This window comes from Rattus rattus, chromosome 17 (genome assembly GCF_011064425.1).
Source record: "Rattus rattus isolate New Zealand chromosome 17, Rrattus_CSIRO_v1, whole genome shotgun sequence".
In the NCBI taxonomy this organism is placed as follows: Eukaryota; Metazoa; Chordata; class Mammalia; order Rodentia; family Muridae; genus Rattus; species Rattus rattus.
The window spans coordinates 30,314,683-30,337,328 of NC_046170.1; the positions used below are offsets into that span (position 1 = coordinate 30,314,683).

A 22,646-nucleotide genomic window follows, 5' to 3' on the forward strand; every position below is an offset into this window, starting at 1 on the left:
CAGAGTGTTCTGGAGAGGCACACAGACTGAGGTTAGGAGTATATGAACCAGGAGAACGTGGGCTTTCCTATCAGTTTATCATTCCAAAACTCACCGTCTAAATGTTATTGAAATCCCCACTCTAACCTCCTCCCCTCACCCCTTGGCCAACTCTGCCTGCCCCTTCACTACTCCAGCCCTTCCTTTGCCTCCAGAATCCAGGTTAGTTTTCTCTGCACTCCTGCCCATTGTCAATGGAATTTAATCTGCCCTTTGTCTCCTGTGTCTTTGGTGTGATCAAGTAAGCTCTACTCAGAGATTTCTCTCCAAGCCAGGCTGTTTCAGAAGTAGGATTCAGCCATTGGTCAATTCTCACGATCTTCCTATTTTTGCTGCAGCACTTGGCCAGTGCAGGTTCTCGGTCTGAGCAGTCAAATGTTCTCTACTGCCCCACCTAGGCTAATCCTATGACAACACCTCAGAGTTAAACTGAAACCAGCCCTCCAGCTCCCACCGCCCCTGACAGACTACCCCACCAAGTTTTCCAGGTTACGTGGATCACCTCAGTTCAGGGGTGAGCGGGGTTCTCTGGCTCTCAGTGTTAATGATCCCAACCAAAGCAGAAGCTATAATGATACCAGACTCATGTCATTTGGCTCTCCCAGCTCACCTTTGAGTTAGAAGTTGCCTTTATTTACTCTCAGTTTCTTTATAGATGTTAGCTTGTTCTTGTTATTCTGAGCCTAGCTGATCTGTGCCCTTGGGAACAGGATAGGTAACTGAGAAGGAAGCCAAACAATGTTGTAACTACTATTCTCCTCTTACCCCAAAACTGGAGAACTGTGTGTGTTTTGTGTTTTTTTTAATAGCTACTTACAGTAAAACATTTCAAGCTTTATAGAAGTATACAAAATAGAAAGTTTTAAGTCCCGTACACATTTCCCCCAAATGCAACACCAAAACCAGCTGTTCTTATAGACTCTCTTCTACAAGCCAACAACAACAGAAAAAAAAAGGGGGCCAGCAAAGTGGCCCAGTGGGTATATGCTCCTGCACATGGGCTTAACAACTTGAGTTTTGGTCCTTGGATTCCAAGATCAAACCAGGAGAGAACCAGTTCCAGAAAGCTCCCCTCTAACCAGTGCACATGTGCACACAAACAATAAATTAATTTTGAATCAATAAGTATGACCTTTATATCCATGTTTTCCAGGCCTCCTTTCTTTCCCTTACCATAGCAACACCTCTCATTACAATTCTACCTCCTTCTTTGTGGCCGTATAACATTCTACTGAGATGGGAAGACCCTAAGTCATTCAACCCATTTCCTGCCGATAGTTGCATTTGAGTCATTCTCTCTGGGCTATTATATAGAATGCCCTTTGGTTCTTGTTCTGTTTTGTAAGAATGGGGGGAAAGAGGATGTTTCCCCTCCAGAAAATATAAAACCCAGAAAGCTTTTGTCCTGAGAATAACTGTATGCAAAGAAGGGGCTGGGCGACCTTTAACCTCCTGTCACTCTCCATCAATGTGCTTTCCCAGGAATGGCCAATACCTATTTCTTAGATTCAGATCTGGAATGGAAAAATACCTGGAACAGAGAAAGCTAGAGGGCAGAGAAGACAGGGAGAATGGGCTAACCTGGGCTGAAATTCCACAGCCCAGGGTCAGCTTCAGTATTTGTATGGGAAGCATCATTTTTTGCCATCGCCTGCTGCGAGGCCTTGGGTAGGTCAGTTGGTGGGAGGCGACAGGCCAGACAGACTTCCAGCATGACAAGAGCCTCCTCCTTCTCTTCCAGGGAACGTTCTCGTTTGAATTCCAGCCCCTGAAAGCTGGAGAAATCTGCGGGAGACTGACCTTGCACAACGGTGACTTGGGCTACTACCAGTATGAGCTCCTGCTGAAGGCCTTGCCTGCACCCCCTGAGAAACCTGTCCACTTCCAGACCGTTCTTGGCAGCAGCCAAAGCATCTTAGCGAAGTTCACCAATTATACCCGGCTGAAGACTGAGTACTACTGCAAGGTGAGCGGGCTGCAGGGAGAGCGAGAGGGCTGCAGGGAGAGCGAGAGGACTGCAGGGTTAGCGGCCCTTCCCTGGTCAGAAGTCTGCGTTTAAAACTAATGAGAGGCTCAGAACTGTAGTGCATTCTTATAATCCAACTCACAGGAGGTAGCAGGAAGGGATCATGGATTTGAGGCCATCCTAGACTTTATAGTGAGTTCTAGGTCAGCCTGGCCTACACAGTGAGACCCTGCCTCAAAACACAACGATGCTAGAAGGGTGACTCCAAGGGTATAGAGATATGAAACTCAGAGGCAGCCAGGTCCTGTCACAGTGACCTTCGCCTTGGAGAACTGAATCTTGCCTAGAAACCTCGCAGAACCTGGGCTCGTCCTCTGCAGACTGTCTGCTGTGTTAAGCGAGGCTTGGGGAGGGAGACTTTGCTTCCCACATTGTGCTCAAGGAGCGATAAAAGAAGACAGTATCACTTGGCATCGTGAATGCAGGCTGTGGGATCAGACATGAACTTGAATCCTTTTCCATCACTCTGAAGGAATAATTTGATTAATCTCTTTAAACTATAAATGGAGATAATGGCTTTGTCTCAGCCATTTCCTGTTACTATAAATGAAAACCATAGACTGGCTAATTTATAAGATGAAGAGAGAAATAGATAGATGGATAGATAGATAGATAGATAGATAGATAGATAGATAGATAGATAGATAGAAGGGGTGGGGTAGATGAATGGATGGATAGATAGATGGATGGATGGACGGATGGATGGGTGGGTAGGTGGGTGGGTGGATGAATGGATGGATAGATAGATGGATAGATGGATAGATGGATGGACGGAGGGGGTGGATGGATGGATAGATGGATGGATGGATGGACGGATGGACGGGTAGGTAGTTGGGACGAATGGATGGATACCTAAGAGGCTTACTCAGCTCATGAACCTGGAAGCTGATAAGATCAGAAGGCTGCATCTGGTAACGACCTCTTGCTCTTGAGTGCTCCCTCAAGGAGTCCCAATCTCATAAAGGGTGAATCTAAGTGGTGGAGGAATGGGGTGAGACAGGACTGGTTTTTATGAACAGATACACTCTCAAGCCAGCAACCCAATCGATATGCTGATCCATGGATGGATTCACTCAGACAAGAAGCTGCTGTCATGGCCTAGTCTTCTCTTAGAGATCACACATCTTTAATATCTCATTGCAGAGATTAATTTCCACCATCAGTTTTAGTGATGACATTCAAACCATAGAAGCCTGTGACCAAGAGCCTCACAGGGGTCCTATGAGCACTTATGTGCCTGAGTGCGTGAAATGCGTCTGCAATGCCATCTCCTAAGCCCACACCCCATAGCAAGCATTGCACATACTTTAGCCATGAGAGCAGTGGGGATATAAGATGGAGATAACAGGTAGTAGGGGAGTCAGTCTGTCACAGTCACTTGGGGATTCTGCTACAGAACAAGTCCTATCCCAAATGCTTCTGGTCAGAGCATCCGGGACTCAAGGACAATTACATGTGCTAGGATACAAATGGCACCTTTCAGTCTTGTTCAAGCCAGACTGCCCACCTTCCATGTGAATGGAGAGAGAAGAAAACTGGATACAAAGAACAGTTTCAGTTCCCCCCACCAGCATTATCTAGCTACATGTCTTCAGGCACATTGTTAACATCTCCTGGCCTCAGTTTCTCAGTAGCAAAGTTGAGGTAGTGATGGGTGATACCTACTCACAAAGACAATGTATAGGCCATTACATTACACCCTGCCCAGACTCACACAAACGCAAGTTCTTTGCTGTCTGCTAATGGGAGGGCTCAGCTTGGGTTCCCAATGGTCTCTTTAGGACCCTGTGTGAATCAAGGTACTTTGTTTCCTTTTCAGACTGACTGTTCTGACTTCCACACAGAAAAAATTATTAATGCAGCCCCAGGAGCCCAGGGTGGCACTGAAGTCAGCGTGGAAGTCATCTTTGAGCCCAGCCATCTGGGTGAGACCAAAGGCATCCTGTGCCTGTCGTCACTCATAGGTGGGGAATATATCATCCCACTTTTTGGAATTGCTCTGCCCCCCAAGCCCCAAGGCCCCTTCCTGATCAGAGCTGGATACAACATCATCATCCCCTTCAAGAACATCTTCTTGCATGCAACAAACTTCTCCTTCATTGTGGAGAACCCAGCCTTCACCATCCGGGCTGTAGAATCTGTGCGGCCCAAGAAGATCAACAACATCACGGTCTATTTTGAGGGGAACCCGTCAGGCAGTAAAACCCCTATCACCACTAAGCTGATTGTCACCTGCCCTCAGTGTGAAGGCACTGAATCCGGAATCAAATGGGTTTATTATCTGAAGGGGATCACACCTTAAGTTACAACTGCATCAACTGGCAGCTGTCCTCTCAGACTATAAGCCATGCCTCGTGCTGTCCCAACAAAGAATAGAGAAGAAAAGGAGAATTTTCCAGGGACTTTATTGTATGTGTTTAATTGTAGGAGAAGTGATTTTTATATTATATTTTACAAATACAGATGTGAAATTTATGCTCCACATTAAAATTTATAGTGGCACACAACAGATCTACATTCAGGCTAAATGAGTCTCTGACAGTCTCACAGCTGCGTTCCCCACACCTAATCACCCTGAAATCCCAGTTTGCAAAGAGACACATGTACCCCACTCAGTATCTTCACACAGCACTTACAAGAGTCCAGTACAAGGAACGGTTGACTCTTCTTAAAATATCATCATCCCCAGATATGACTGTATTTTGATGTGATGCCATTTCTGCTTTCTCTTAAAATCCAAAGAAGTATCATCTTGGAGTAATGAACAAGTCACAGTAGGAGGACCTGGGGATTTCATTTTATAGCATCAGCCTCCAAATCCCATATCTATTGCCTGCAGGAAGTAAGTCCTCATTGGAATTTGGATCCTAGAGAATGCTAATGGAGACTCTCTCACCTCCTACTCACCTCCCCAGCTCTGAGTACAGCAGTCAACTGGAGGACACTGGTTCTCAGCTCATTTATACATATCCACCCACAGAATTCTCACCCAAAACCCACCCTCCCCAAATACTGATTGGATAGGGCTGGGGAGGGGCGTGGTTACCATATATTCTTATACATATATGCACATAAAATGCAGGGTGAGAACAGGGACCACACAGCAAACATGGTCGTTCATGTGTGTGACTTCATCTCAGTCAAGAATCCTATCCATGGTAAGGACCTCCTTTGAATATGATTAAACCACTGGCCCTGGAGTAGATTTGCTTCTACAGACACTTAACTCTCACCGAGTATTCCAGCTCCTCCGGCTTTTCTTATTCCAGGCAGCCCCCTGCAAGAGAGAGGAGTTACGAAAGCAGATAGCCACCGGGAATGATGTCTCTAAAGCAGTGGCTGTCCAAATGGTCCCTGGGCCATCCCCTGGGAAGTTTCTAAAGAGCCAAACCCTCACACCCCATCATAGACTTGAGTTAGAAACTGTGGGATACGACCCAGCCACATGCCTTTTAATAGGCCCGGTACCTATTGTAGACATGGAAGGGGTAGTTTAGGGGTTCTCTTTGGTTGGTTGGCTGGTTGGTCGGGGTTTGCTTCAGCTCTTTTGACACAAGATCTCAACACATACATAGCTCAAGTCAGCTTTGAATTCCATTGCTCTCGCCTCAGGCTTGTGAGTGCTAAGATTACAGTATGTGGTGCCACGCTGACTTAAATGGTGGTCGTGTGTGTGTGTGTGTGTGTGTGTGTGTGTGTGTGTGTGTGTGTGTGTGTGCACATGTGTGTGCATGGGGGTCAGAGGAGAGCCTCAGTCTTTGCCTTTTACCTAAAGACAGGGTCTCTCTTGTTCACTTCCCCTTGTGCTAGGCCAGCTGACCCGTGAAACAGAGATTCTCCTGTAATAGCGTCCCATCTCCCCCTGTGGGCATGCTGGGATTGCGTGCACTACTGTCTCCAGGTTTTAGTTAGGTTCCTCTATTCAGACTTAGATTGTCAGACTTGTGCAGCCAGTGATTTGCCCACTGAGGCATGTCTCAAGCCCTTAAAGGCAGGAAAAAGAACCTCCACGTTGTGTACCCCCCTCCAACCCTCAGCCAATATGCTTTTAGACTCAGACCTATAGTTCATAACCAATTCATTTCATAGTCGATAAAGATGCTACCAAAAGGAGCCAGCAGGATGGCTCGGCAGGCGAAGGGAGTTGCTGCGAAGCCTGACCTGCATTCAATCCCTAGGACCCGTCACATGGGAGAAGAGAATGCTTGAAAGTTGCCCTCTGTCTTCCACACACATGTGCCATGACATGCATGCCTGTAGATACATGTGCCCATTTAAAATAATTTTTAAAAGATACAGATAATAGGTAGAAAGTCAAAAATTAGGTGACAGATTTTTTTTCCAATGGTTGGGTTGAGCAAAGGCCACAGTATCCAGCAATCTGGGAGGCGGTTAAAACTCAGTGAGCAGGGTTGAGGATTTAGCTCAGTGATAGAGCACTTGCCTAACAAGCGCAAGGCCCTGGGTTAGGTCCCCGGCTCCGAAAAAAAGAAAAGAAAAAAAAAAAAAAAAACCTCAGTGAGCAGCTGCTCTGACTGGCAGATAAAGAGGCTCCATAAAGTCAGTAGTTTCCCAATCTTTATGTCAGGATCTCTGGGGAGGACTTTGAAAAACCAGATTGCTGGGCTGTTCCTCTGAAACACCAGCTGAGAACCGCTTCGTCTTTGAAGAAACCCCCTTGGTCAGGGCACAACATCACCTGGAGCTTCTCCATTCATCATGGCATGGCTTTTACAAGCGTCGGTATAGCTGTTCTTAACAGTTACTAGGGAACCATTGCAAAGTCTATACTAGCAAGCAGACAAAAATGGAGCTACAAGTCATGGCTGTGAGAAAGGGGTGAACTTGTAGCCAGGCATATGAATTGCCCCGTAGTCTGGAAGAGTGAGAGTAGGGGTGCGGCCAGCAGGGTCAGAGAAGAGGAGGGCGGGCGGAGGCTCCAAGGATGGCCCCGGGTCTTCATTCACAGTCCCACTGCTAGTCCCGGCGTGAATAAGTGACTTTAATTACTCTACATCGCTAACATATCGCAGACGTTTCTCCCTAGAAACTTCTGACCTAAAGGTAGGACAAAGCGTGAGTTTGGCCTTTAAGGAGAAACCGGTTTCTTAGCAACCTGATTTCAGAATGCAATTTGGGGGAGAAAAGAGCTCCTGGGGGTTGGGGGATTTAGCTCAGTGGTAGGGCGCTTGCCTAGGAAGCACAAGGCCCTGGGTTCGGTCCCCAGCTCCAAAAAAAAAAAAAAAAAAAAAAAAAAAAAAAAAAGAAAGAAAAGAGCTCCTGCTGGTCGGAAAAGGAAAAAAATAAACCGTGCAGCTTCAGTTATTAAAGTCCTTGCCACAGTGTGAATAGTGGGAACCCTGGGAAATTCAGTTCGTATTTATGAAGGGGCCAACCCCAAAAAGCAAAGGAGCGGATGAAATATTCTACTAGACATGGATTCGCTGGAAACAAGCGCACCCTGGAGAAAACAGACCCAAATCACCCCCATTACTTTGGTTTAATTTTGTCATTGCGTGAACCAGCATCCAGTGTTGAATGCATAAACTTGCACAGCATTTTGGAATGTCCTTGATGAGTACTTGATTCAAGGTAAAAGGAGGAAACCAGTAAACAACGCGTTTTCTTAGGGCGCGAATCTCTCTACACCGAGCCAAGCTTTTGTGCCGGTCGGGGGTGGAGGGGCTTCTTCCTCCATTCACTGGGTTGTGTTGGAAACACGTTTGCCCCTTGTAAAACCCTGTTGGTAAGAAAGCACACTGTCTTGGATTCCTGCTGGTTAATTTCTCCAGGACTTAGTGAATTCTGGATTAGGCCCAGCATTTGTTTACTGTGGACACAAAACATGATTGCCAGCCTAGAATCAATCCAAGTTTATTTTCTCTCACTTGAGGTGGATCAAGAGTCCACGTGGACTGAGTTGGGCTCTCAGTCCAGAGAGCCACAAGGCTAAATCAAGGACCAGCCTCGTCTTCGTGTGAAGACTGGAATAGGAAAAGATACCCCTCTAAGTTTCCCTTGCGCTGTCAAAATTCATTTCCTTGTGCCTTGTGGCTGGAACCATACTTTCTTGGCAACAGATGCAGGGGACTGCTCCCAGCAGCTAAGACCATTGTCATTACTATCGTTGGCTGTTCACAACATGATTCCTGTGGCCACTAGGAGACTTTTCAAGCCACTTTGCGGTCTCACCTGATTATATCAGCCCCGCCCATAATAATTCCCCCTCCCCTTTAATTCAGTATCAGTTACAGATTTTTATTACACCTGCGAAATCTCTTCTGCTCGGCAACACAGTAATTCTGTAATTCATTATATTTACAAGAATTTTTCACATCCAAGGACTCTGCCTGTTACAGCCCCTCCCCCCCACCCCATTCACTGTGTCTCTGAGCTATGGGGCTGAAGCAGATGCTACACTTTCAAGATCATGGCGAGCTTTGCGTGTGTGTTTTTTGCTTGTTAAAAAGGAGTAGCATCTTGGGTCTAAAAAACCAAATGCAATATTCCTTGGACTCGATGGTAGGCTAGCCCTACTTGTCCCAAGTCCCTGGACCCTGGAAGCTTTGATGAGTTCAGATACACATCCCTAATAACTGCATCTTTAATCACACTATAGCCACAATTCCCTTGCCTCTGATTTCATCACACAAATGGAATATCCTTTCCACCATTTAATGTGACAATCCAAAGCAGCTGTTTTCCAGTGGTTCCATCTAGACCCGTACCTTCCCTCAGCACATCTGGAACCCAGCCCCCCTTGTTACCAAAGCATGGACACACGTGTACTCTGACTCCGACCTGGTGGGCTGGCAGCCACTGTCAGTGTTGTGGGGCACCCACCAGAGAAGTCTACTCAGACGTCAATTTAAGCCAAGTCTTCGTTAGCTGGTCAGTGACTACACTGGGTGTTTGGGATCCCAGCGGAGCCCTGAGGCCTTTCTCAGAATGAACTTTACAAAACCATATCCTGGGTTGACACACTTCAGTTAGGAAGAACAGTTAGCCAGAAGCAGAACTACAGAAGTCAAAAACAAGGTTAGTGGGGTTGGGGATTTAGCTCAGTGGTAGAGCGCTTGCCTAGCAAGCGCAAGGCCCTGGGTTCGGTCCTCAGTTCCGGGGGGAAAAAAAAGGTTAGTACATTTGGAGACTTCCAGAATTACGGACTTTGATGGATTAGGTCTTTGTTTTAGTTTTGGCAGGGGGTGCTGTGTGCAAGCTGAGTTTTGTGGCCTGAATGGACTCCCATCATGGTGTCAGTTGTGATAAAGTCTGGGAGTCTCTTACACTTAGTACCTGCAACTTTAGGAGATAATATCACTCTTCTTGCTTTTTATTGATTTTTTTTGTGAGTTTCACATTATGCACCCCAATGTTGCCCATCTCCCTGTCCCCTCATATCTGCCTTTTGCCCTCACAACCTCCCCCTCAAGATGAAAAACACACAAACAACAACCCCCCCCAAAAAAAGCATAGAAAACATCTCATTGTGGAAACTATAACATGCCACAGTGTGTCCCATAGTATATGTCTCTGTCCATACATCTTCATTTGCAAATGTTCACTATAATGAGTCTGGTTCAAGATCTCTGGCTTCTGTGACACCATCAATAATGGATCCTCATCAGGACTTCTCCCAGTCATCCTGTTGTTGCCCTGTGTCATGGAGATCCTGTAGCTTTAGAACAGCGGGACTGGCCTTTCATGAGTCCCAACCATTTGTTGATATACATGTTGAGGTGGGCCATCTCAGGGCCCTGGATCTGGGCCTGGGTGGTGGTAGAGCTGGCTAGCCCACCGGCTCTCCCTTATCCACATCACCAGGGCAAACTCCAGCACTGCTCTGGGTAGGCCAACCAATGCTACCATCAGCAGGCGGCAGGTCAGCTCTCATGCCCTCAGGGCCAGGACGCCCACATGCATGCCTCCAGAGCCAGTTGCACTGTGCTGCCCAGTCAAGGTACAGGGTCCTTGTGCTGCAGCCTATGAGGAGCTGGACCAGCTATTGCACACTCTTACCCTCGGAGCTGGCTCACCCAGGCCTTCACCGACAGGGCCAGCTTCACTGTGTTGCCTAGGAACGGTACAGAACCCACTATCCTGAGTGCTACAACCAGCAAGGGACAGGACTATCTCACCTGCTCTACGACCACAGGTAATAAGTTGGGAGGGGCATCAACCCCATACCCATGCCATGGCAAAGAGGTGGGGCCAGCTCTCCTCAATTCTTACCCTCAGGGCTGGCTTACACATACCCCTTGACCGGGCCAGCCCTACTATGCTGCCTAGGTGAGGTATGGAGTGAGATATACTGCAGCTGGGGAGGGATAGGACCAGCTCATCTGCATTCACGACCCCAGGGTCCGCTTTTCTGATGGCTGCCCTCGCCAAATCCATGTGTTTCAGGTTCAGTGAAAGACCTTATTACAAAAATGGTCAGGACGGGTATGTAGCTGTTAGCTGACTAGCACATACAAAGCCTCCTATTCCGTCCTCAGCACCACATAAACCCAGTGTGGTGGCACACACACCTGTAGTCCCAGCATTAAGGAGGTGGAGGCCAGAGGAACATAATCTTTAGTTTTCTTATTAAGATTAAAAACAAAAACAGGGGCTGGAGAGATGGCTCAGTGGTTAAGAGCACCTGACTGCTCTTCCAGAGGTCATGAGTTCAATTCCCAGCAACCACATGGTGGCTCACAACCATCTGTAAAGAGATCTGATGCCCTCTTCTGGTGTGTCTGAAGACAGCTAAATGAATAAATCTTATATAAAATAAAAATAAATCAAAAAAAAAACCAAAACACCGAAACCAAAAAGTAACTTAGGGAGGAAATGGTGTATTTCACCATATAGCTTATAGCACTGAGGGAATTCACGGTAAGAACTTGGAAACAGGAGTTAATGCAGAGGCCATGGAGGAGAGCAGCTTACTGGCTTGCTCCTTGAAGTCTGCTCAACCGCCTTCTTACAGAATCCCTGGGACCTCTGCCTAGAGAGGCCCTACCCCCATGGGCGGGACCCTCTCACGTCAATCACTAATTAAGAAACTGCCTTACAGACTTGCCTACAGCCCAATCTTATGGAGCATTTTTTCTGAGGCTTCCTCCTTTCAGATGATTCCAGCTTGTGTTAAGTTGACATCAAAATTAGCCAGGACTGGTATCATCATCTCCACAGAGTTTGAGTCTAGCTTACGGCAAGTAAAACCTTGTCTCAAGGAACAGTGAAAAAGGAAGAGCTATAGAGGACACCCGACTTTGGGTCTCCATACGTATGTATGCACACATCTGAGTAGCACACATGTATTAAATACAGTCTGGGGGTGTGGCTCAGTTGGTAGACTTGACCAGCAAGGAGGAGACCCTGTGTTTCATGTCCAGCACTACATAAGGTCAGCTGTGGTGACGCTTTCGTGTAATTCCTGCACTCAGCAGATGAACGAAGGAGAATCGGGAGTTCAAGGCTATCTTCAGCTATATAGAGTTCAAGGCCCTGTCTCTAAAATAATAACTGGACTAGTTATTTTACTGGACAGCAGACAAAGGCGTCTGCCGCCAAATCTGGCGACCAGAGCTTGATTCTGGGACCCCCACGTGGTGAGTGGAAGGGAAGATCCGACTCCCCTAAATTGTCATCTGACCTCCAAAGGCGCACCTTTGTGCATGCACACACACGAAAATAAAATGTAAAATCAGACACATGGTTAGGATATGGTGAAAGTGATGGAAACACTGGCATACGCGAAAGTGACTGTTAAGTGACCAAAGAATGAATGCATAAATTAAACTTGAGTTAGGCTCCCTCTGTAAACTCTTGTTTACAAAGCTCTGAACCTTTCTCCCTCAACCTGCTCTTCACTCTTAGCAAAAAACCCACACCAAACAGAGCAGCAGGTGGAGAGGGGAAAGCCTTGATGAGCGTGGCCAATTGGCCGCAGCAAGCACGTGGGGGGGTGCCCTAAGGGGGGCGGGACCCACGGTCGGCGGAAGGCGGAAGTGCCTGCGCCATCACGTGATCTGAGTAACATGGCCGCGGCCCAGTGAGCGTTGCCGGTTCCTGGCGGGAGCTGGTCGCGTGAGCGGTGAGGCGGTCCGGGTCGCGCGTGGGAGAACAGGGTCGGAGCAGACAGACCCGAGGCGGCGCGTGGCGGCAGGACGAGGCAGTAGGGCCCTGGGCGGCGTAGCCCATGAGCAGGCTCCGGTGTCCGCGCGGAGCCCCACACTCCCCTGTCCCTGGTACGGCCCGGGCAGCCTCGGGCTAAGGTGTCTCGAGGCTCCCGGGCGCAGCGCGAGCTGCCACCATGAACCCGGAGAAGGATTTTGCGCCACTCACTCCCAACATCGTAAGGGCCCTGAATGATAAACTCTACGAAAAGCGGAAGGTGGCAGCGCTGGAGATCGAGAAGTAAGAGCTACTGGGACCCCGCCCTGGTTATGCCGCTCCTAGCGGCTCTTCTGGCCCCGGGCGAGGGTTCCTATTGACCTCTCTAGTTTCAGTTCTTAGCACATTGCTTTAGAGCAGGAAATCCAAGAGCCTTATCTTTGCAAGTTCTTTAACCTCCTGATACCCCCAAATAGCAGTGAAAATTAAGATATGTGCAGTGCCTGACACATTCAGTGTGGCTTCAGTCAAAGCCAGCTAGATCAGAGAGTGGCCTCTCTGAGGAGGTGGAGAATTTGCTTGTGATGTACCGCCAGCCCCTTTCAGCTTCTGAAGAGACCATTAAGTGACAAAGTGTAGAAATAGGTCAAAGCATGATCCGATGCTCAGAAGATTGTCACGTCACCCTCCCTTGCAAGTGGAAATAGGGAAATTTGACCTTCCTCTCTTCTGCAATATTATACACGTGTGTAATGGTGCGCGGGTGTTTGCCTTGTTTCCAGGTGTTCAAAATAGGGAATGTTTAATTCGGTAATATTTTTGCGGAGTTTGTGTAAGAGCACGTGTTCTTTTCCCCAGCCAAATCTTAGTAAGTCAGTTGAGTAGGTGGTTTCAGAAGAGTAGAAAGGGAGGCAGCCTGTGAAACTAGAAAAACATTAGGAGTTAAGATGTCCAACATGGTAACAACGGACCATATGGATCTATTTAAATTTAAGTTAGCCAAAGTAGTGACACAGGCCTGTAATTCTGGCACTTGGAAGGCTCAGGCAGAAATTTTGTACTAATCTGAGATTAGCATTGGTCACATAGCTAGACCCAGTCTCATGGGAAAAAATTGATCAAATGGTAAAAATTGTAAGTTCAGCACATCAGTTTCACTACCCATATTCCAGGTGTTCAGTAGCCAACCACTACAGATGCACAGTGCAGAGTAAAAACATTTCAGTCATTGTACAGTGGTCACTTGGACAGCCCTAAGCTAGAGTGGTGTTCATTCATTGACTAGAATAGACTCTTACTTAACTCAAGGTTTCTTAACCTCGGCGCTGCTGACATTTGGGGAGGCATAAGTCTTGGTTGAGATGGGCAGTTCTGTGCCTTCTGTGATTTTTTTTGCAGTATCTCTGCCCTTTACCCACTAGATGCCAGTAGTACTCCATCAGTTGTGACAATACCAAATTGTCTCCAGACATTGCCAGATGTCTCTTAAAGATTCAAAGTCACAGGGGTTGGGGATTTAGCTCAGTGGTAGAGCACTTGCCTAGCAAGCACAAGGCCCTGGGTTTGGTCCTCAGCTCCGGAAAAAAAGAAAAGAAAAAAGATTCGAAGTCACACCAGTTGAGAACAACTGAACAACTGCTTTGCCCTAGACTAATGGCTTTGGACTTAGGTAAGAAGGCTCTCCCATTCATCAACATGTCCACGCTAGCAGTTTCTTTTCCTCAGCCCCCTTTTTGTAAAGCAGCCTCTTTTTATATACCTTTCTGTTTATTGCCTGGCAGTGCTGTCATGCTGGATAGTAGTACCCAAAGATGGTGTATAGGTGTGGTTATGTGTCCATGAGGTCTGTTGCTTTTGTAAAGTTGCACCGTATATTAGTCAGATTTTCATTGCTGTATCAAACACTCAAGATTTAAATGGGCAGGGTAGTCAGTGGTCAGTTGATCCTGTAGCTTTTGGGCCTGTGATGAAGCCCTTCAGGGGTGCATAGCAAAAAGAGCTCTCAGTAAGCCTAACTCTAAACTTCTGTCATCTCCAAATGTCCTAGGCAGAGAGCTACACCTTGTATACATGGACCTTTGAGAAACAATTCAGATTCAGACAGTTGCACACTGACACCAGTTTTTTCCACTCACTCAGCTTCACAGAAGTTTCTGCTTTTATCCTAGCTTGAGTCATCTGTTAGATCACTGAACAGAGGTGTTCATAACATTGCTGCTTCCAGCACAATCTATGTAAGTCTTCCCTGCAGGTGGGTCTGAGGGGCTCTTGACACAGTTTGTTTTATATTAGCCTTAGTCCTTGATTTGTAAAATTCAGAGGAAATTCTTAGGGTGGTAAGGGACTATGACCTACTTAAGAGAAAAAACATTGTATTTATTCCTCTACACTCAGCACAGTGAATGCCTAGTGGCATTTGACACATGTATACAGGAAAGAATAGCTTTATGGTTTTGATTAAGGAATTAACATTGTAGTCTAAGGAACTTGCTACTCAAAAGTGGCCTGCAGACAGCTTAGGGAGAGACCTGGCTTCATCCTTGTGTGGATTAGAATTGGCCCTCCAACAAGATTCCCGCATGACTGTTGTACATGTTAAAGCTTAGCAAATGCTAACTTGAGTGACCTTCTGTTCTGTACATATAATATTCCATATCTGCGTATATTCTTTATCCAACTAATCCTTGGCCAAATAGCCTATTACTCCATCCCCACAGACATGCCATCAAAGAAGTTAGAACATTAGCTGTTGCCTGTGGAATGGGACAGCTCATGTGCTGCAGAAATGAGCACGCTTGCCCTGCTCTGAGTTGAGTGGCCCTTCCAAGGTGTCTGTTTCTTAGGAGGCCACATGCAATACTGGTGAAGGGCCCTAAAGCCTGGTAGATGGGCTTCCGACTCCTATTCACTAGTTAGGTGCGCCTGAGCGAGCTAATTAACCTCAATGTCCTCATCCGCAAACTAATAATAGTATTCATTGGGGCATTTTATTACTGGAGCTAATGTTGTAAATGTGGTTACTGCAGTACTAGATACATTGCAACTGTTATGTAATGTGCAAACAGCTGTTACATAATTATTTTAAATATTTATAATTGTTTTATATCAGTACTTCTCTTGCTACTTTTTGGTTGTCAGAATAATGGCCTCCTAAAGATATCTGAATCCCTGGAACCTGTGAATATTTGAATTTAAGATAGCAGGTATGAGCTTGCGGAGATGGCTCAGTGGGAATATTAGTTATTTTTCTGTTGCTGCAGAAAAAGGCCATGAGCCAAAGTCACCTTATGGAGGAAAGGGTTGCTTTAGTTTATGGTTTCAGAGGGCAAGCCCATAGTGGCAGTGGACGCCTGGCAGCTGGAGAGGAAGCCAAGAGCGCATTTCTGTTCACTCACGTAAAGCAGAAGAGCGAGCTGCAAGTGGGATGAGCATGTGAGTTCTCAAGGCCTCCTCCAGCAACACTCCACCTCCCGAAGGTTCCAGAGCTTCCCCCTAGACAGCGCCACCAACAGGCAACCAAATGTTTTAGATATGCAAGCTTATGGGGGATGTTTCTCATTCACATATCACAGTGGGAAAAGTCCTTGCTACACCCTACACCAGCATGGACCCTGAATTTGGATCCCCAGCACTTAGTAAAACCTGGCCTGGCAGCACACCAAGAAATCCCAGTGCCTGGGCTTAATGGTCAGTCATTCTAGCTGAAACAGTGAAGTCCAGTGAGAAACCTGTCTCAAAAAGTTCTACCTCCCCGTCCTGTGATGGAGACAGAGTTGGCTTCCAGCCCCACACGCACTCATGTATACAAGGATAGCTGCGCATGTCTCTACCACACACCACAGAGCTAGAGAGGGAGAAAAGATAACATGTATGATCAAAGTTGCTAATCAGGTGATTTTAAAATGGGGGGATTAGCCTAGATTACTCGGGTGGACCTGGTGTAACCCTAAGTTTAGTGTGAAAGAGGGAAGCAAGAAGAGTATCAGAGACTCCAGCAGCAATCACAAGCTTTGAGGTTCTAGTCAGAGAATGTGGGCATCATCTAAAAGCTGGCAAGGTTTTCCTGCTCTACAGGAAAATCAACCTTCCTAATGCTGAGACCCTCTAACACAGTTCATCATGTTGTAGCGACTGCCAACCATAAAATTATTTCATTGCTACTTCATAACTGTAATTTTGCTATTGTTAATAATCATAATATAAGTGTCGCATATGCAGGATATCTGATATGCAACCCCCAAAGGCCTCTCGACTCGCACTACTGTACAGCCTCCGAAATACATAGCAACTTGCTCACACTCTGATTAGTTCAGTAAGTGAGTTGTGTCCTAAGCCTCTGGGTTTGTGGCCCTTTTGTAACAGGAACCAGTAGAAGACTGGTAAAACTCTGGGAGGTACTAGTGATAAACTCTGAGTGGTACAGTGTTAGAAACTCTAGACCGTCCTGTTCTACATCTGCCCCTCTGAAAGCCTTGAGCTCTGTGGAAGCAGGAACCCATCTTCATACCATGCTGCCCAGGAGTTTGTCCCTGTCTCAGCTACCCAGTAGTTTGTCCCTAATTTTCCCAAACCAAGCAGGAAGCCCTCAGCCTCACGAACAGCTAAGCTCAGTTGTCAGAGTGAGATGTGATTAAGTACACCTCCTTTAAAGTACACCTCCAGTAAATAGGATTCAAATCTTAGAGGCAGAACAGGAGACTGCTTTGTGGTTTTCATGGAGGCAGGAATCTTCGGCTTCCTTAGTTCTAGCTGGAACTGCCCATTGGGTGAAGGAAAACTGAGGGGTGTTAAGTGTATTGTGAGCTTTTCTCAACCCCTGTTAAGTGCACAGTCTGCCCCTGCTGCTGTTACAAAAGACCACAGGCTGGTGACTTCAGTAATAGCCGTTTGTTGCTCACAGTTCTAGGGGCCTGGCCTTTTCTTCACATACAGGTGCTTTGGGGGTTGGGGCATTTAGCACCTTAGCATGAAGAGTACTTAGTCATCAGTGATCATTAGTGATCACAGTGAAACATGAGACCACATGTACGTAAAGTTCCATCTGCCCCACCACCTGGGGTAGAAATGGGATCAGAGGGATGGAGAGAAGCATCCCCATGGTTAGCCATTGTTTTACCCACCCAGCCTCTCACTGCCCTATGAGCCAGATAGTGCTAAAGCATTTCACAGAAGAGGAAGTAGAGATCTCTTATTAAATCATCATTCTAAGATTTACAGCTAGAACCTGAGTTTACCTGTCCTAAAGGACATCCCCACTAGCTGGGTATGTTAAACCCTACTCCAGACAAGAAGTCCCACTCCTGTTAGTGGGTTCCCCTGCCCAAAGGGGAGATGTGTGTATAATGAGTCTCATCCTTGGACATCTCTGTAGTGACCTTAGCTGCTGCTTTCGGTTCTCCAAAGACCGTCTGCTCAGGTGACAGCCAGTACCGCACGTGGTATTCCTAAGGGAAGTAAGGTGGTTTACAGTTATTGCGGGTCCTCAGATGCTAACTGTCCAAGGAAAGTCCTACATGGTTCCAGGCTGCCAGCATGCTGTGACCAGACTCTAAAAGCACACGTTGAGTGCCTACTGGACCTGAAGAGCTCTCCTGCCACTGCCGCTGTCCGCGTGGTGCCATAACTTCATAAAGATGAAGGCACTCGGAACTTTAGGATGGGTCGTTGTGTTCGTTTTGAGGAGGGTTTTTGAGAGAGGTTTTCACATAGCTCACTAGGCTCAGACTCCTGATGAAGCCAAAATGACCTTGAACTCTGTCATTCCGTGCTGAGATTGCAAGCACACGTCACCGCACCCGACATGTGTCGGTCTATCTGGAGATAGAGCCCAGAGCTTTGTGCATACTGGGTAGGCACTCTACCAGCTGAGGTAACCTCTGCAGTCCCTATTTATTTTTTGAGACAGGGTCTCATGTGTCCAATGCTGACCTTAAGTTCCCTGTGTAGCAGATGACGGATGACCTTGTGAAGTACAGATCCTCCTGCCTCTATCCCTGGAATACTGGGATTGCAGGCTTGCACCATCACCACTCTCTGGTTTTATGCAATTAAATTAGGAATTAAATTAGGAATTAATTAGGAATTAAAATCAGAGCCTCATGCATACTAGGCAATCACTACCAACTACACTATATCCCCAGTCCCCACTTTGGGTTTTGTGGCCCCTCAATTTCAAAGGAAACAATGGTTGACCAGTATTAATGAAAAGATTGGTAAGGTGCTGGTCTGGTCTCTACTGGAAAGGCAAATATAGGAGACAGGTACAGAGGACATTATAGCTATCAAGTGGGTCAGGCCAGCTCTGCACAGGGGAGCCTGCTGTGTCTTGCTGCTGGCTGGGAAGGTTCTCATACATTCCTGAGCATAGCTTTTGCTACCAGCCATACAGCTCTAACAAGTACAATCTTACCTGCACTTGGAATTCTAAAAGCTATCAATGCGGTGCCCTTTGAGAACCCTGGCAAAGTTAGGGACCAGAGCTCTGAATGCTACTTGCATAGTTCCAGTTCCTGGGCACGTCCTAGAGTAGTTTGAGGCAATTTGTGGAGTTTGGGCTCAGCTCTGCTGTTTGTCAGCTGTGGGATCCACAGCAGATTGCTTAGGGCTGGGGTCAGAGGCTGGTAGTATGTTCTGCCTGCAGACTCTTTGGGCCTGAATCTCAGGGCAAGTTAATAATGAAATTTGGGTTACTGTGGAGTTATAGCTGGGGGGTGCCACATTCCTGTTCAACAAGAGCCAAACCCCATCCTTCTGCTGGTGTGCTCACCAAGGCTTCTCACTCCAGAACCTCCATTGACTCTGTTTAACTCCCCTGCCTACCCACTGTGAAGATTGCTTTTTGTTTTGTTTTTGTTTTATGAGACAGGGTTATTCTGTGTAGCCCTGGCTATCCTGGAACTCACTCTGTAGTCCTGGCTGGCCTCAAACTTAGAGATCTACCTGCCCCTGCCTCTCCAGTGATGGGATTAAAATTGTGCACTATTCTATTGCCACCCCGCAAAGATTGCATTTGTGACTTCTGGTTGGATGTCTCTGTGCCTTGGCTTACTGTTGTTTTTTTGTTTTTTGTTTTGTTTGTTTTGGGTTTTTTTGTTTGTTTGTTTTTAATGTACCTTAAAAACATTATGCTGGGTGAAAGAAGCAGGCGGCCACAAAAGGCCAGAAGTATCATATCTATAGTGACAGCAGATTGTGGTGGCCGGAGGTTGAGAGGAAAAAGCTAGAGGAGATGGAGTGACAGCTCAGAGGCACAGGGTTGCCTTAGAGCTTATGGAAGTGCCTTGAAGTGATTGTGATACCAGCTCTACAAGTCAGCATGTGATAAAAACCACTTTGCTATCTACTTTCAAGTAATGACTGATGGCTTGCACGTTATATCTCGTCTTTGAAAGTAAGAAGATAGATGATGCATCATTACGGGGGTGAGGGGCACTTACTAATGGTCACAGTTGTCACCTACAGTCACAATCCTCTTTTCTCCCAGCCATAGCCAGTGAGCACTCAGTGTGGCTTTGGGTTGGGGAGTGATAGCAGATTTTTTGTTGTTGTCGTTGTTTATCATGTATATGAGTGTTTCCCTGCATGTCTGCACTGTGTGTGTAGTGCCCATGGTGTCCATAAGACAGCCTGGAACTGGAGTTACAGTTGTGAGCTGCCATTTGAGTACTGGGAATTGAACCCGTGTCCTCTGTAAGAGCAGCAAGTGGTCTTAACTGCTGAGCTGTCTCTCCAACCCTTAGGCTTTTAATATAATATCTTTATTCCTTGATAATTTCTTGCATGCATGCCATGTGGTTTTACTATACTTACCCCAACTCTGTCCCCATACTCAGTATGTTGTGAGTTAAATCCCCGGCCTTGTCAGAAGAGGCATATGCTCATTTCCATTCAGTTTTCTGGTGGTGTGTGAGCAAATGGAAACCAACTTACTCTCGTATTTGGGGAGCAGATGGAGACATACTTCCCCAGATTCTCTGGGAAATTGCTGCCTGGATGTGCCATCTGAATTCGTATGTCAGTCACATGCAGAGCTGAGACAGATAATTGTATTTGCAAGGGGAGAAAAAAAAGGCAGCCTCAGCTACAGGCTGCAAGCCTCACCACAAAGGCATGAGTGTCAGCTGTGGCTTACCTCTGTCCTTGGAGCCAGAGTGAGACAGGCTACTCAGTCAGCGGTGTTGAATGAACATTGTCTTGGGTGGTGTGTGTAGAGTGCATCATCTCCTGGTTCTGACTTGAGCACGTGCAGTGCAGGATACATGATACACCTTGTCTAATTCTCTTTTTAAAAGAGAAATTCTTGTGATTATTTCCAAAGCTGTGTGGCCTTATGTTGCTTAATCTCTATAGCTGTAAACTGGATCAGAGAGATACCAGACTGGGTGGCAGGTTTTATTTAGGTTTAAGTTTGATTACCCATTATCTTAGGGTTAGCATTGCTGTGGTGAAACTCCATGACCAGAAGCAACTTGAGGAGGAAAGGGTTTATTCAGCTTAGCTTCCACATCACTGTTCATTGTGAAAGGAAGTCAGAACAGGAGCTCACACAGGGCAGGAACCTGGAGCTGACTCACAGGCCATGGAGGGGCGCTGCTTACAGGCTTGCTCCTCACGGCTTCTTCAGCCTGCTTTGTCATAGTACCCAGGACCACCAGTGTTGGGGTGGAGGTGTGGTGTCCCCACCCATAATGGGCTGGTCCCTTACTGCCTGGTCATCTGGAGGTATTTTTTCAACTACGGTTCCCTCCTCTCAGGTGACTCTAGCTTGTGTCAAGTTGACATAAAACTAGCCAGCACACTAGCCAGCACACTAGTGTAAACGGCAGCACACTAGTGTAAACGGCAGCACACTAGTGTCAACGGCAGCACACTAGTGTAAACGGCAGCACACTAGTGTCAACGGCCAGCACACTAGTGTCAACGGCCAGCACACTAGTGTAAACGGCAGCACACTAGTGTCAACGCCAGCACACTAGTGTCAACGCCAGCACACTAGTGTCAACGGCCAGCACACTAGTGTAAACAGCAGCACATTAGTGTAAACGGCCAGCACACTAGTGTAAACGGCAGCACACTAGTGTCAACACACTAGTGTCAACGACCAGCACACTAGTGTAAATGGCAGCACACTAGTGTAAACAGCAGCACACTAGTGTCAGCACACACACTGGTGTCAACGGCCAGCACACTGGTGTAGTGCACATTAGTGTAAACGCCAGCACACCAGTGTCAACGCCAGCACACACGGCACACTAGTGTAAACAGCAGCACACTACAGCAGCAGCACACCAGTGTAAACGGCAGCACACAGCACAGTAGTGTAAACGGCCAGCACACTGCCAGCACACCAGTGTAAACAGCAGCACACTGTGTCAACGACCAGCACACCAGTGTAAATGGCAGCACACTAGTGTAAACAGCAGCACACTAGTGTCAGCGGCAGCACACACTAGTGTAAACGGCAGCACACTAGTGTAAACGGCCAGCACACTAGTGTAAACGGCAGCACACTAGTGTAAACGCCAGCACACTAGTGTCAACGCCAGCACACTAGTGTCAACGGCAGCACACTAGTGTCAACGGCAGCACACTAGTGTCAACGGCAGCACACTAGTGTAACGGCAGCACAGTAGTGTAAACGGCCAGCACACTAGTGTAAACGGCAGCACACTAGTGTCAACGGCAGCACACTAGTGTCAACGGCAGCACACTAGTGTCAACGCCAGCACACTAGTGTCAACGCCAGCACACTAGTGTCAACGGCAGCACACTAGTGTCAACGGCAGCACACTAGTGTAAACGGCAGCACACTAGTGTCAACGGCAGCATACTAGTGTAAACGGCCAGCACACTAGTGTAAACGGCAGCACACTAGTGTCACAGCACACTAGTGTAAACCACAGCACACTAGTGTCAACGGCAGCACACTAGTGTAAACCGCAGCACACTAGTGTAAACCGCAGCACACTAGTGTCAACGGCAGCACACTAGTGTAAAGCACAGCACACTAGTGTAAAGCGCAGCACACTAGTGTAAAGCGCAGTGTAAGCACACTAGTGTAAACGGCCAGCACACTAGTGTCAACGGCAGCACACTAGTGTAAACTGCAGCACACTAGTGTAAACCGCAGCACACTAGTGTGAACCGCAGCACACTAGTGTAAACCGCAGCACACTAGTGTAAACCGCAGCACACTAGTGTAAACACCAGCACGTTGGCTGGTGGACAGTGAGTGCTCAGGCAGTACTTAGTCTTTCTCTCACAGTAGAGGGCAGCTCTCCTGAGATGTCTGCACTCTAGTCTGAACACTGAGATGTCTGAACACTGAGCAGGGGATGGCCTACAGAGGGGCCGCCTGAGTCTAGAATGTGTTTACTTTCCAGCAAAGAAGAAACTGGGATGGGGGGATTGTTTTGTTTTTTTTTTTTAGATTCATTTTATGTGAGAAACTGTAGCTGCCTTCAGACACACCAGAAGG

At 47.1% G+C, this 22,646-nt stretch overlaps 2 protein-coding genes across 2 annotated transcripts in view; both read left to right on the forward strand.

Annotated features, from left to right (window-relative positions):
* Hydin (HYDIN axonemal central pair apparatus protein) overlaps nt 1–4,582 on the forward strand; it is a 351,132-nt gene extending 346,550 nt beyond the window's left edge. Inside the window, exons 86-87 of the mRNA XM_032887538.1 lie at nt 1,781–2,005; nt 3,885–4,582. Of these exons, the coding sequence (XP_032743429.1) occupies nt 1,781–2,005; nt 3,885–4,367 (708 nt within the window). The 3' untranslated portion in view covers nt 4,368–4,582. The remainder of the gene's footprint in view (nt 1–1,780; nt 2,006–3,884) is intronic.
* A 7,502-nt stretch (nt 4,583–12,084) lies between these two features.
* The window catches only part of Vac14 (VAC14 component of PIKFYVE complex), a 101,938-nt gene continuing 91,376 nt past the window's right edge, over nt 12,085–22,646 (forward strand). The window contains exon 1 of the mRNA XM_032887440.1: nt 12,085–12,472. Within this exon, the coding sequence (XP_032743331.1) occupies nt 12,369–12,472 (104 nt within the window). The 5' untranslated portion in view covers nt 12,085–12,368. The remainder of the gene's footprint in view (nt 12,473–22,646) is intronic.